The sequence below is a fragment of the Eptesicus fuscus genome, chromosome 10, assembly GCF_027574615.1.
Source record: "Eptesicus fuscus isolate TK198812 chromosome 10, DD_ASM_mEF_20220401, whole genome shotgun sequence".
In the NCBI taxonomy this organism is placed as follows: domain Eukaryota; kingdom Metazoa; phylum Chordata; class Mammalia; order Chiroptera; family Vespertilionidae; genus Eptesicus; species Eptesicus fuscus.
Genome location: NC_072482.1, coordinates 41,838,796 through 41,853,045, shown reverse-complemented (window position 1 = coordinate 41,853,045; position 14,250 = coordinate 41,838,796). Strand labels below are relative to the sequence as shown.

General features: G+C 36.2%; 1 protein-coding gene across 2 annotated transcripts in view; it reads left to right on the top strand.

Annotated features, from left to right (window-relative positions):
* The window catches only part of ME1 (malic enzyme 1), a 165,730-nt gene that overhangs the window by 70,700 nt on the left and 80,780 nt on the right, over window positions 1–14,250 (top strand). For both annotated transcript variants that reach the window (XM_008144029.3, XM_054721755.1), the window contains one exon: window positions 10,523–10,626. In XM_008144029.3, coding sequence (XP_008142251.2) covers window positions 10,523–10,626 — 104 coding nt within the window. The remainder of the gene's footprint in view (window positions 1–10,522; window positions 10,627–14,250) is intronic.

Here is a 14,250-nt window from a genome sequence, read left to right as displayed (position 1 = left end):
TCATAGTTTCTTTTTTTAAATTACTATGTTCATACTACATAGGAACCCAAAGGATATTAAGTTTAATCAGTCTGAAATGCTTTTGTCCTAAAAGTATCTATTGAATCTTAGGTAGATGATTTGGAGTTTAGTCTTTCTCATCCTGCAATGGTATTTTAGAATCTTAAAGTCAAATAGTACATATTTTTGCTCATCCTTTATTGCTAATATTCAGGATTACTTATGGGTGGAAAATACTAGAAATTAAAGGTAGAATTTTCTGAAGTAGAGATGAAAGATAATGGTCAGTTAAGGATAGACTTTTTAAAAGTTACATACAAATTTCAGACCTAGGTCCAGAACAGATTCATTATCAAATATGACCTTGATACTTGACATAATATGTATACTTTTTAATAGTTGGGGTTTTTTGTTCCTTCCTAAAGCAATTTACGATATAACTTTTGACCTGTTAATTATCTTATATAATGAAAGCCTAATATGCTAAATGTTCGGTCTGGTCAGTCATTCAACCAATCAAAGCATAATATTTTAATAATATGCTAAGGCTGCTCAACTGCTTGCTATGACATGCACTGACCACCAGGGGGCAGTCAGTCGACCAGTCAACCAGTCGCTATGACATGCACTGACCACCAGGGGGCAGATGCTCTGACCAGTAGGTTAGCTTGCTGCTGGGGTCCGGTCAATCGGGACTGAGTGAGACAGGCCAGACATGCCCTGGAGCCCTCCCACGGTCCCTTCCCAGCTAGCCAATCTCCCATGTCGCTCCCTGGCCCCTATCATGCACCAGTGAGGTCCCTCGGCCTGACCTGTGCTGTCTCACAATGCAGGACCCCTCAGGGGATGTTGGAGAGCCGGTTTCAGCCCGATCCCACAGGCCAGGCTGAGGGACCCCACTGGTGTACAAATTCGTGCACTGGGCCTCCATTCCTATATAATAAAAGCCTAATATGCAAATCGGCCGAACAGCAGAACAACCAGCAGAACGACTGGTCGCTATGGCATGCACTGACCACCAAGGGTCAGACACTCAATGCAGGAGCTGCCCCCATCCCACAGGCCCCAGACCAGCCAAGGTGGGTGCCAGCAGGGGCCCCCGATTGCCCCACAGTCGCCCCGCAGAGGGAGGCGACCAGCAGTGGCTGAGGGGGGTGGGGCCAGCAAGTGGGTGGTGCCAGGCCGGCCAAGGCAGGTGCCAGTGGGGGCCCCCCGATCGCCCTGCTGGTCTACCCGCAGAGGGAGGTGACCGGCAGCAGGGGACAGGGCTGGTGAGCAGGCAGCACCAGGCCAGCCAGGGTGGATGCCAGTGGGGGCCCCCCGATCGCCCTGCCAGTTGCCCCACAGATCAGCCCTGATCACCAGCCAGGCCTAGGGACCATGCCTGTGCATGAATTTCTTGTACCGAGCCTCCAGTCTATGTATATAAAAACCCAGTGACTGAACAGTGGAATGACCAGAACAACCAGTAGACCAGTCGCTATGATGTGCACTGACCACCAGGGGGCAAACACTCAACGCAGGAGCTGCCCCCTGGTGGTCAGTGGGCTCCCACAGTGGGAGCGCTGCTCTGCTGACTGGGATGAGTGTTGCTCCCCTGGGGAGCAGGCCTAAGCTGGCAGGTGGACATCCCCCGAAGGGTCCTGGACTATGAGAGGGTGCAGGCTGGGCTGAGGGGATCCCTGGCCTCTAGTGTTATAATAATAACTTGAACAGTTTTTGTGTTTTTTATGTTTAACTTCCTGTGTATACATGAGTGCTCATTTAACCTTTATAAAGGATACATTTTGACAAAAACACATTGCTTATCGGCATCTTCTTTTTCAATACCAATAGAAATGATTTAGAAATTATCAAAGCTGACCTCTTAAAACAATTATTCTAAAATTGAGTATGTAGATTAAATATTTCCTCTTTTTTCATATATTTTAAAACATTCTTCTATGATAAATTCCATTGAAATCAGAGTTTAAAAATCACAAAATCTGTAGAACATCTTAAAAATTTTAGGAAGAAATAAAGAAGAGTAAAGAGTGATAAAACAGGCATGCAAAAATTTAAGAGTTTGGTTTTAAACTTGGGCCTTTTAATAAGATTGTATAATGTGGACATAGAGTAAATTGTGCACTACTGAAACCAAACATTGATTGTATTAGTTACATGAAATATTTAATTTACTGAAAGTGTGTCTTAAAATTGTCAAATTTGCTAATTGTCTTGAAATTTTCTCACATTATGTCCATTTAGTTTTCCTTTACTATTTTAGTAGTCACTACTTTTATGTTATTCCATTTCTGTCTCTCAGCCTCCCACAGCCTGCAAAACCCATCTATCCATCATCAAATTTCTTACTTTGCCCTGCTGTAGATCTAGCTTTCTAAATTCTTTTTCCATTAAAATGCCTGGTGCTTACCATATTTCAAAGTTTTTGAGCTGCTAAATTAGAAAATAATCTGATATGTTAAATTAATCTATTTTTAAAGTACTCTGTGTTATTTCTAGATACTTTTGCTTACTGCCAGTGGACTGTTGGAGACATTAGGGGGAAAAATTAAGTGAGGGGTGGAATATTAACTCTTTGACAGGTCACTGGAGTATCTTTTTTAACCTAAGAGATTTTCCTGAAAATTTTCAGAGTTTTGTAAAGTTTAATTGAGTCAGATTATGTTGATTTAACTGAGTTAGATAAATATTGAGCACCTACTATATGTCAAGGCCTAAGTGAAGGCTAGATAATATCAGAGTAAACAACTTAAGATCTTGCCAGCAAGATGCTCTGAATCTAGAAGAGGAGGAGACACATACTTGACTAGATTCAGCACGCACTGAATGCTTTGATAGGGACATTTGACAAACCATTAAGGACAGTTAGCAAATCATTCCTCTGCCAGTTCCCATATACTCTTAGTCTCTAACTGTATTTCAGCAACCTGCTTATAACTTCTTTTTCTAAAATCATATGTAAGAAATTTAATGGTGAAAATGTATATTACAAATGATCAGCTGGAGTACTTGTCCTAAAAAGAGAATAAATTATTAGTTCCTTTAGATAGTTTAGCTTTACCTGAAGTTAGCCAAACTACAAAGTTTGAGGGCGTAGTTCCAAGACTGTTCTCACTTCTGACACCAACTGAAAGGTTTGGGGGGAGGGAGGATCCCAAAGCACTCTCAGGTTTTTAAGGCTAAGACTCATAGATATCACTGAAAGTTATTATAATTACAGTTAAGTTGTATTAAAGAGAGAGGGTACATATTAGAATAAGCTACAGGAAGTGATGCACAGGGCAGAGTCTTGGAGGGCTCTAAATGTGAAGCTTCTATTTTCCTCTCTTTGGGAAGTCAAGACACCTTATCTTCTAGTGTTCATGTGTGGGACTTATATGTGCTCTAGGATTTCATTACCTAGGCATGCTTGATTGATTGCCACGTATACTCTGTCTCCAGTTGACTGATACCAATGACCCAGGTTCCCCCACCCCAAATCACATGGCTAATTTTCTGGCATAGCAGCCCCCACCCTGTGACTGTTAGTTATGGTCCCTAGGCAATTAGGTAAAGTGGTTAGGCCCTATCCAAAATAGTTGAATGCATGTGAACCATGTCACCAGAGTCCATACAAACAATAGACAAAAATATGAGGCAAACATAAAAAGAAAAATAGGTCTAAATTTTAATGTTAAGTAGAATTCAAACTCAGATCAGATTATGAGTTTGATTATTCAAGTTTCAGAAAACATAGTTCCTGTGCTCTAGAAACTGTTCAAGAACATATTAAAATTGATAGCTTCACATTTCATTATAAGCTTGATTTCCAAATCTGGTAAAAATAGTACAAAAAATTAGTCTTATGTTTATCCATGTTCCCAGTTTCATCATTTACTAATTTTGTGATCTTGAAAAAGTGACATAACTTTTTTTAAAATATATTTTTATTGGTTTTCAGAGAGGAAGGGAGAGGGAGAGAGAGATAGAAGCATCAATGATGAGAGAGAATCATTGATTGGCTGCCTCCTGCATGCCCCCTACTGAGGATTGAGCACGCAACCTAGGCATGTGCCCTGACTGGGAATTGAACCCAGGACCCTTCTGTCTGCAGGCCGATGCTCGATCCACTGAGCCAAACCAGCCAGGGCGTGACTTAACTTTTATGTGCTTCAGTTTCCTCATGTAAAATGAGTACCTATCTTATAGAGTTGTCATGATTTAATATACTTAACCTTTTGCACTCGGATGTCGAGTGTGACGGTTATTGAATGTATCAATAATTTGAAATATAAAAAAATCCAAATAAATAAGTTTGTATGAAAAGAAACTCCAGTTTTTTATTCTACTGCCGCGCTTTGTAAAATCTGGGGTATTTAAAAAATTAAATCCCGAGTAGAATAAAGCAATTGAGAAAAAAGCAAGCGAGTGCAAAGGGTTAAGAGTCTTTAGAATTGTGACTGGCATTTTGTAAGCACTTAGTAAATGTTAATTTACATTAATGTAGATCAGAAACAAAAATCTTTCATAAAGTATTGCTAAATTAAATATTGTTAATATATTTAAATGTATTTATAATTTTTAGAGAGAGAGAAGAGGCAGGGGTGGAGGAAGGAGAGAGAGAGAAAGAGAAAAAGAGAGTGAGAGAGAGAGACAGAGAGAAGAGAGAGGGAGAGAAACATAGATGTGAGAGAGAAACATCGATCTTTTGCCTCCCGCATGCTCCCTGACCAGGGATTGAACCCGAAACTGGGGTATGTGCCCTGACCAGGAATCAAACCTGTCACCTTCTGATGTATGGGATGACACTCCCACCAACTAAGCCACCCCGTCAGAGTGCACAGTTATTCTTTGTTTCTGATACCATTGCTCCAGGTCTTAGCTTTTCTGATTCTGGTTGTATGTTTAGTCTGACCTTTAGTTCATGTGAACATTGTATCTAAGTCTAGAATCTTCATTGGAACTTGAACTCAAGTTGAAGCCTCTTCCCATTGAGAAGGTTTCCCCTTGTGTTCTAGAAAGTGCTCTTTATCTGTGGCAGGAGCCAGCTGTGTCAGAGAGAAGCTGAACTAAAGAAAAACCTTAAAGATTTTCTGTCATATGTATCTGCCATGTATCTTTCAGCCCTTGTACAGAATGTGGCCAGCATTCATTTTCTATTGCTAACATAGCAATTTATTACCAACTTGGTGGTTTAAAGCAACAAAAATATATGCAAGTCTCAAAAGGCTAAAATCATAAAAGGTGCCAGCAGGCTGCCTTCCATGTCCTTGCCTTTTCCGGCTTCTACAGGCTCATTCCTTTGTTCATGATCCCCTTTGTCCTTGCTCAAAGCCGGCAGTGTGGTATCTCTCTGACCCTGCTTCCGAGTCACATTTCTTTCTCAGACCAGGGCCAGGAAAGGTTTTTCACTTTCAAAGACTCACCCTTAATCACCTCTGCAGTTTCTTCTGCCAAATAAGGTAACATACTTACAAGTTTGGGGAGAGGGAGGGTCATTATCTGCTTACCACATGGTCCCAGTTAGAGTGTCATCATTTCTCTCTCAGGTTGCCTTAAGTTCTAGCCTTTATCCTTCCATAGTATGGGGATTACTTGCCACTTCTGACAAGTGACCCTGCATTGGAATGAGCACTAATCATTTCTTCATTGTCTGAGACACTGCACCAATGCCTTGGGAAAGAGATTGGGGACTTTCTTCAGTTTGATTTTATACACATTATAACTTTGAAATTCCTTGAAGTTTGTGATAGATTTTAGAAATACCCATTATATAAACTAGAATAGAAAACATAATTACCTAAGACAGAAATGAACCTTTGGGGAAGTATAATCATCTTATTTTAACTTAATAAGTTTGAAAGGAGTGGTCCTCAATATGTGTTCTATGGACCAACCACTTCAGAATTACCAAGGGCATGTGTTAAGATTGCCCAACACTGACCCACACCCCACACTTTACTGAATCACAGTCAAATTTAATCATTTTTATTTTTACCACTTTTTAACTTTTGTGCCAGCTTATGTGCATGCTGACATTTTAATTATTGTTTTAGAATGTTGGCAGTTTGCTTAATGTTACTGATGTGAGTGAAAATTACATATTATTTCTTTACAGAATCTTGTTTTTTCATTTGAAAATAATGAGGTCATAGCACCAAAAAAATGATCATCTATATATTATAAATAAAATTTTAAAATAAATGCTAAAGTGGGGAATAGTCATAACATGGCAGATAAAAGTTTATAATGTTCTCAGTTTCAGAGAGAACATTTTAAAGTCAATAAGAAAATGTCAAATTTGAAATATGCAAATTGCTAAATGACATGTGAACACAGATAATTTACAAATGAAGAAGTAAAAATACTCAATAAATTTATGAAAACATTTAATATTAGAAAAGAAGTACAAATGAATGTTACTCATTAACATTATAGATAAGTAATATGTTTATATATTTATTTTGTTATACATTATATGTATTATATATATTTATATTTCATATATACACACACATGTATATATGGAAAGATAATACTTTTACTTGAAGCTACAACAAAATAGGTTTACTTATTATATGTCATTGGGAGGACTATTAATTTGTTCATCCTCTTTGAGGAAAGAGTTCTAATATAGGTCACAAATTTTAAGACTGCTCCTCTATTGACATGAAAAATTTTCACAATATATTCCTATGTGAAAAGGGGTTATGATATTGTCCAAAATTTGAACAGATAATATTATACAAGCCTGGATATAAAGAAAATGGCCTAGAAGACTATTCATCAAGGTGATAGTGGAGGATAGTTCTGAATGTGTAGAGTTTATTCCGTGCTCTCAAATTTTCTGATAGGAAATATTGTTTTACTAATGATAAAAACTTAAAATATTAAGAAAATAGTTTTTAATTTTCAAAAACTTCAGATTTGAAAGGTATAACTGTGAGAAACAAGAACAGGGTGTGAGTTGATGATAATTACTATTAGCTTCAAATAAATGAATGCTTCAAATAAAATTTCTCAAGATTCCATAATTGAGATAGTGCTAATAAGGAAGATCATTAACTTTACCAATATATACCCTCCTTATTTCCATATGCTTTGTCTTTTACTGTTTTCTTCTAATCTTTTTCTTTCTCTCATGCTATAGTCTTCATAAGTCTTCAGTGACATCACCTGCATTATATGTGACATCTCTTGCGAAAGCATGGCTAACCTTCTTAAGTGCTTGCTTCACACCAAGTCTTTCATTTATTCTCCAAAAGAGGTTCTAGTGCGTGTTTAATCTTGGCCACAAGAAGCTGTTAATGTGATAAGTTAATATCACTTCTGTGCCAGGCGACTTGGTCTGTGAAGCCATTGTCAAAATTGGGTAATTTTGCTTTCTGTAGACTTCTTTTCAGTCAAATCTCCAAGAGTGCACTCGTTATTCAAGCCTTAATTATCATGAAAAATTTTTAAAAAACACTACATATGGACAGAAACGTTATATTTGGGAGAATTTTATAACTTCCTTATTTAATGTAAAAGCTTTATCTTGTTCATAAATCTTCAAATTTGACTCTCCGTTGTAGTTATATATACTTTAATTATTAGCATTGGAAAGAATGAGCGAAAAGAGCAGGGAAACATGTGACATCTTTTCTCAATTGTGTTCTTCTAATTCACATATTAGAAGTCCAAATACATCCCAGACATGGGAGAAAGGGTTTTACTTCTGGCAGGCATTAGAAGCTCACTGGCAAGCCAGCCTCAGCTGTTCAGAAGACTGCCAGTAGACTGTTTAAAGTTTGTAGGCCTCGAGGAACAGCTGGGCTTTACAACAGCACTCAATTTCAGATTTTACATTTCATCTGAAATACATTTATATGATTAAGTATGTTAACTTCCAGCTAGCCAGAAAGGCTTAACTCATTGTTGTGCAGTACATTATATGTAGGATGACCACATACTGTATTAGCCAAACCAAGACACTTTCGCAATGAAAGAGGACGCTATTAATAATTTCACTAGGACAGGAGGTGTGAACCAGGCTATCGCTTCTGTTGGCTTGAAGCAAATCCCTACTTAGATTATTTGAATGGCTCAACCTACAGAACAACATCACCACACCTACTAGAACTTATCATTTATCTATAACAGACCTCCTCTAAACTTAGTGACTTAAAACAATTTCAATTTTATTAATGTTTATGATTTGCTGGGATGGGTAGGAAGGCTAAGAGGCATGGGACAGCTTGCCCTTCTCCATGTAGACTCTCCTTCACAAATTGTTCATATTCCACATGTACAAATATACTCATCTTCATCCGAGGTTTCCAAAAGTTTCATCCCAGTAACAGCAGGAGGCCCAGACTTCAGGATCCTGTCCTCTGATCGAAATCAGGTCCGGGTACAAATGAAGCTTCTTGTGTTTTGGTCCTTTTTGTGGGTCTTCTTATCTGTTCCCACATATTAAACAAACTATGGTGGAGCAGGGTCAGAATAAACACTTCCCATTCAAAATGGGAGGAATAGGAATTATATGGCTCTAAATGGTTCATAGAAATTTTGAATTCCCATTGGACATATGTTGTCAGGCCACCTACCTGGGGAGTAGGCAATGTTTTTGAAAAGGGCCTAGTTCTCTTATGCTTCTGGCTGTGCTCTCTGGACTCTTGCGCTGTCCACTGTATCACAGTTAAATAGCTTTCTCAGCCTGGTTTCTTCTTGTGGAAAGTTGGGGACCACGCGAAGTAGTTTCATTTTGAAGTGTTCCAATTAATCCAGAACTCTTAGGATTTTTAAAAAATGTTCTATGTATCAGATTATAGTCTACTCTATTACATAAAGGCCCCACTCACAAGTCTTTTCAAAACAGACCTTCCCCCTACATGGGTAGCGTATCAGAGAGCTCTGGGACTCGTTCCTTTTATCTAGACAAGATGGTCTATTGGACTCCATTTCAAATCATTCAGATATATTTTTAAAAAGTTGTTACAACCACACATTTCATTTGATCTTTGACTACAGGCCTTATTTCACTTTTGAAATCTTTTACAAGCAAGTCTTGTGTCCTCTGTGTTTTCTTTAATTTTGCTCACATACTGAACATTTTCTTCTTTAGCTCATCCTCTATTAACCTTATCTTACATCTATGAAGCCAGTTTACAGGGCTTACACATATTTTGTTAAATATGTCCCTCTGGATTTCATGCTTTGGAATTCTATTATAAATGAGTTGTGTATTTTATTTCATTTTCAGTTGTTCATTGGTAGTGTATAGAGACGCATTTGATTTGTGTATATTAATGTTATATTCTGTGATCATGTTAAATTAACATATTTTTTCTAGTGGATATTTTTTTGTAGATTCCTTAGTATTTTCCATGTACATGATCATGTGTATACAAATAAAAACAATTTACTTCTTCCTTTCCAATCTGTATTCCTGTGTTTGTTTGTTTTTTCTTTTGCTTGCCTTATTGTAATGGCTAGGATCTTCAGTATAGTGTTGAATAGAAGTGATGAGAGTAAATTTCTTTGTCTAGTTTCCAATTTTATTTATTTAATTTTAAATATATTTTTATTGATTTCAGAGGGGAAGGGAGAGGAGAGAGAGAGATAGAAACATCAGTGATGAGAATCATTGATCAGCTGCCTCCTGCATGCCCATTACTGGGGATTGAGCCTGCAACCCAGGCACGTGCCCTTGAGTGGAACCTTTCAGTCTGCAGGCCAATACTCTATCCACTGAACCAAATCAGCCAGGGCTAGTTTCCAATTTTAGGGAAATAGCACTAAATCTTTTTCTGTTAAATATGTTGTTAACTTGGGTTTTTTATAAACGACTTTTATTAGGTTGATGAAGTTTCTTACTGTTCCTAGTTTATTGGGAACTAGTTGTGAATGGATATTACCATATGTAAATTATACCTCAATTGAAAACTGATTTAATAAAGACAAAAATATTACATACACTAAAACTTGAACAGAGTAACGTTGGCTCACATACATCAGGTGGTTTTTTTAAAAAAAAAAAAACTGTGTAAAGTTTAAGAAAAACTTTAGTCAAGGCTAAAAGATTATTTTTAATATTAGTCAACTATAATATTAAAGATATAATCAAAATGTTTGTTAAAGATTTTGCTTTCAGAAACAAATAAAAAGGAAAGGAATTGTTAACTTCCATTTTTCTTAGCTCATTTAATACTCAGAACTCAATATTATTTTTCTATGTGATAAAACTCTGCCTGTAAAATCTGAACTGAGCTTTTCTAGTTAGCACCACTGAGAAATTTTCATTCCCTTTTATTCCCCTCAGAATAAGGCACAATGTTTTTAAATGTTTAGTAATTATTTTTCTTATTTGGCATATAAATACTATAGATATAATCTATTTAACACTAAATATTGACTCTGTAGGTTGCTTCTTAGTCAGTTTTACAATATTTTATTTTCATTTCTATTCTTATTATATAAGTAAGGAAAGTGAGGCTTAGAACAAGTGTATGACTTGCCTTTAGTTATTTTTATATCTCTGGTAACTTTTTTAAAATAGGAGTTACTTAAAGATCCGCTGTACATTGGACTCCGGCAGAGAAGAGTGAGAGGTCCTGAATATGATGCTTTTTTGGATGAATTCATGGTGGCAGTTTCTTCCAAGTATGTATATTATTTATTTTACCTATATTTGAGTTGAATTTGAAAAATTTAAAGGTAACCTAACATAATGAAGTATAAAAATGTCCAAGTTTTGTGCTATATGTCTAATAATTAGGAGCAATTTGAATAAAATACATATGCATATATACTCATAGCAGTTAGTGGCCAAGTGATATCTTCATGTGTTTATCCCCCTAAAAGGTTGTCTTTGTTGCTATTCCTACAGAAACTTTTCTCTTATGATTATTGGCAGTTTGTTCTATACTTCTGGCTGCTAATAAATCTGATCTTTGATTATCTTTTTGGATGAATCTGATCCCTTTGTGGTGGGAAAAGCAGAGGAAGAAGTGAACATGAGTTAGCGCAATGCACAAGGTCCAGAATGGAGCAAGGACCAGGACATCCAATCACAATCTATGAATCTCTGATTAAAAATAAGGTATTCAATTAAAGTGCAGTACTATATTTTACCTAGTGTAGGTAGTATTTAACTGTGGGCCTAGTGCTACTGTAAAATTTTCCAGTTCTTTTCTTTCAAAGAAGAAATTTTTGCCATAATTTAGTAATATATTCTAGGAGAATTTTGTCTCACTAACAGTCATCCCATTTGTTACTGTATAGCCACAGAAACCATGTACTATTTAAACACACGTATGTTGCCTTGGTTTTTCATGGAAATAAACTCATCACTAGAATCAACTCTAAATGGAGACATCCTTCTGGTTTCTTTTTATAATAAGGTTTCATTTTAAGAAGTTGAATCCAATAGCAAAAAGTACTTCCACCAGCTTGCACAATATTTAGAATAAATGAAATCTTTCATTACCCAAGGTTTTAATGCAGAGCATAGTTGCCAATTAGTATGGACTACTTTTTAAAAACCCATGCCTGATTTATTGTTATTACTTACTAACTTAATTAAACTGTACTTATTTCATAGAAGTAGTTGAGAAATTCCACAGTTTAAGTTCAAGATTGCTTAATACAGTTAAATGTTAGTAGTTTTTCCTACTTAATTTTAAATTTCTTACCCTAAAACTTACATAAGCTTTTGAAATTATAACTTTTCAGGTAGCAACATTAATCAAAAAATTATATAGCGAATACCATGAGACTATATAATAGGAGAATGAAATTCTCTATGTGTATTTGTTTTTATTGTCCATTTGTATAAATCAGGGATGGGGAATGTCTGACCTATGGGCCATTTGAGGCCTGAGAAAACATTTGGTCTGGCCCTGCCAAGGCATTAGGAGTGAGTTAGTTAAGTGTTTGACCAAATATAGCAGGCTAATTTTTAAGTTGATAATTTTGTATGGCCTGTGAATGATGTTACAAATATCCAAATGGCCCTTGGCAGAAAAACGATTCCCCACCTCTGGTGTAAATGAACATGGTTTACAATTCTTTTCTTTCCTAATCTTTTTATTCTATTTGTTAATTCTGATTGCATTGATTCAAAATTCCTTTAATGTGCTTTTATACTGATTTTATTCTTTTTATATGAGTCTTATTGAAATGTATTATTCCTTGTGCCTTATTTTTCTTACTAGAATGTAAATTGTTTCAGCAAAATAACTATTACAAGACATTACTTTTTATCTGACCACATTACATTATACTGTAGGGCATAGTGGGTATAAAGTAACTACGTTGAAAGCATTACTTAAACATTGAATGCAACCTTAATAAAACCACAGTGACATACATCTGAAGCAAAGGTGGTTCTCTAATGAAAATTAGAGAAACACACAACTTTCCAAATAAAGTGTCTCTGCTTGTAGTAAACTAAATATTTGAGTTTTAAATATATAGATACAATTATGTGTTAGAATTGATCTTTTCTCTAAAGAAGAAAAGTATTTTAGTAAATTACTACTGCATCCATTATTACCTATCATTTCTCTTTGAATCAACAAACAATGAGATAAGAGGAATTCCTTAACATTTTATGAGTTTTAAAGCTAAATTATATTTATTAAAGATCATAATTACCTTTGACAGTGACCTGCATACCATGCTTCTTGTCTGTGTGTGTTCTTTGTCTATTCTCTTGACTTTCATTTGGCAAGGTGAAGCCCAGTTCCTTAAAAACTTGTTTCTTATTGTTTTCCATCTATATGTACCATATATAGTGAGTTAGAAAGTAAGAATGAATATATCTGCTCATTAGTAATATTAAAAAAGGAAACTCAATACAAATTTGTTATATCTAGAAATTAATCTAAAAACAAAAGCAAAAAACACAGTAGCAATGTCTTGTGGGTCAAAATAAGGTCCTTTGTTCAAATTCTTTTTCTTGCCCTCCTTAATTTATATGCATTTATAAACAAAGATGAAGAAGGTATGCACATACCAGTATGAAAGTAGTTTGATTCTTATTTTTAAAGACTATCAGTGTGGCTGGTTTTATGGGGAAATAGTATAACAATATTTGCTGACCTTACTGTGGTCTTTTTTTTAAATTTCTTTATTGATTAAGGTGTCACATATGTGTCCTTATTCCCCCATTACCCCTCCATTACCCCCACCCCCAACTCATGCCCTCACCCCCTTGTTGTCTGTGTCCATTGGTTAGGCTTATATGCATGCATACAAGTCCTTTGGTTGATCTCTCCCCCTTATCTCCACCCTCCTCTAGTATAACAATATTTGAATGAGATATATATTATTTTACCATTGGAGATTAAAGATGAAAGTGAAAGGATAATTAAGAAAAGGATATTAGAAAGTTGGTTGAGGGTAAGTTCAGAAATTTAAGGGGACTTTTTTCAATTCAGCAATCCCTTGTAAAGACATTCTCTAGGAAATGTGAGATCAGATTTGCAATCAATATCATATCTTGAGCCGAAACCGGTTTGGCTCAGTGGATAGAGCGTCGGCCTGCGGACTTAAGGGTCCCGGGTTAGATTCCGGTCAAGGCATGTACCTTGGTTGCGGGCACATCCCCAGTAGGGGGTGTGCAAGAGGCAGCTGATTGATGTTTCTCTCTCATCGATGTTTCTGGCTCTCTATCCCTCTCTCTTCCTCTCTGTAAAAAATCAATAAAATATATTAAAAATATATATATATCATATCTTGACCTAACCTTATTGTTGATGATCACTACCTTTCAGATAGTAAAGGTGGGAGTCCTTATAATGGTCTCTCACGACCTCTGATGCACTCGGCTGCAGCCACACTTGCCGCACAGCCTTTGCTGTCAATGAACTCTTAAAGCATGTTTCCATCTCAGAGTATTTGCTCTCGCTCTCCCCTGTTTGAAATATTCTCCCCCAAGAAATCTACTTGGTTAATGACCTAATTGTTGTCAGTACTTGTTGAAATCTCACCTTCCTCTAAGGCTTATCCAGATTCTCCATATAATACTGAAATCTGTCCCTCCTTCTCCCCATGCCTGGCTCTCCTGATACTCTTGCTTTGCTGTACTTTTCTTATTTTATAATATTATATAATTTATTCATTTATTACATGTTTTGCTTACTGTGTGTCTCTGATAATAGAATATGTATTCCCTCAAGGACAGGAATCTAGCTTGTTCATTTTATGAACAAGTTTCTATGTCAATTCCTGGCACAAAATAGATATGCAATAAATATTTGTTAAACTGGATTGAGCTACTCC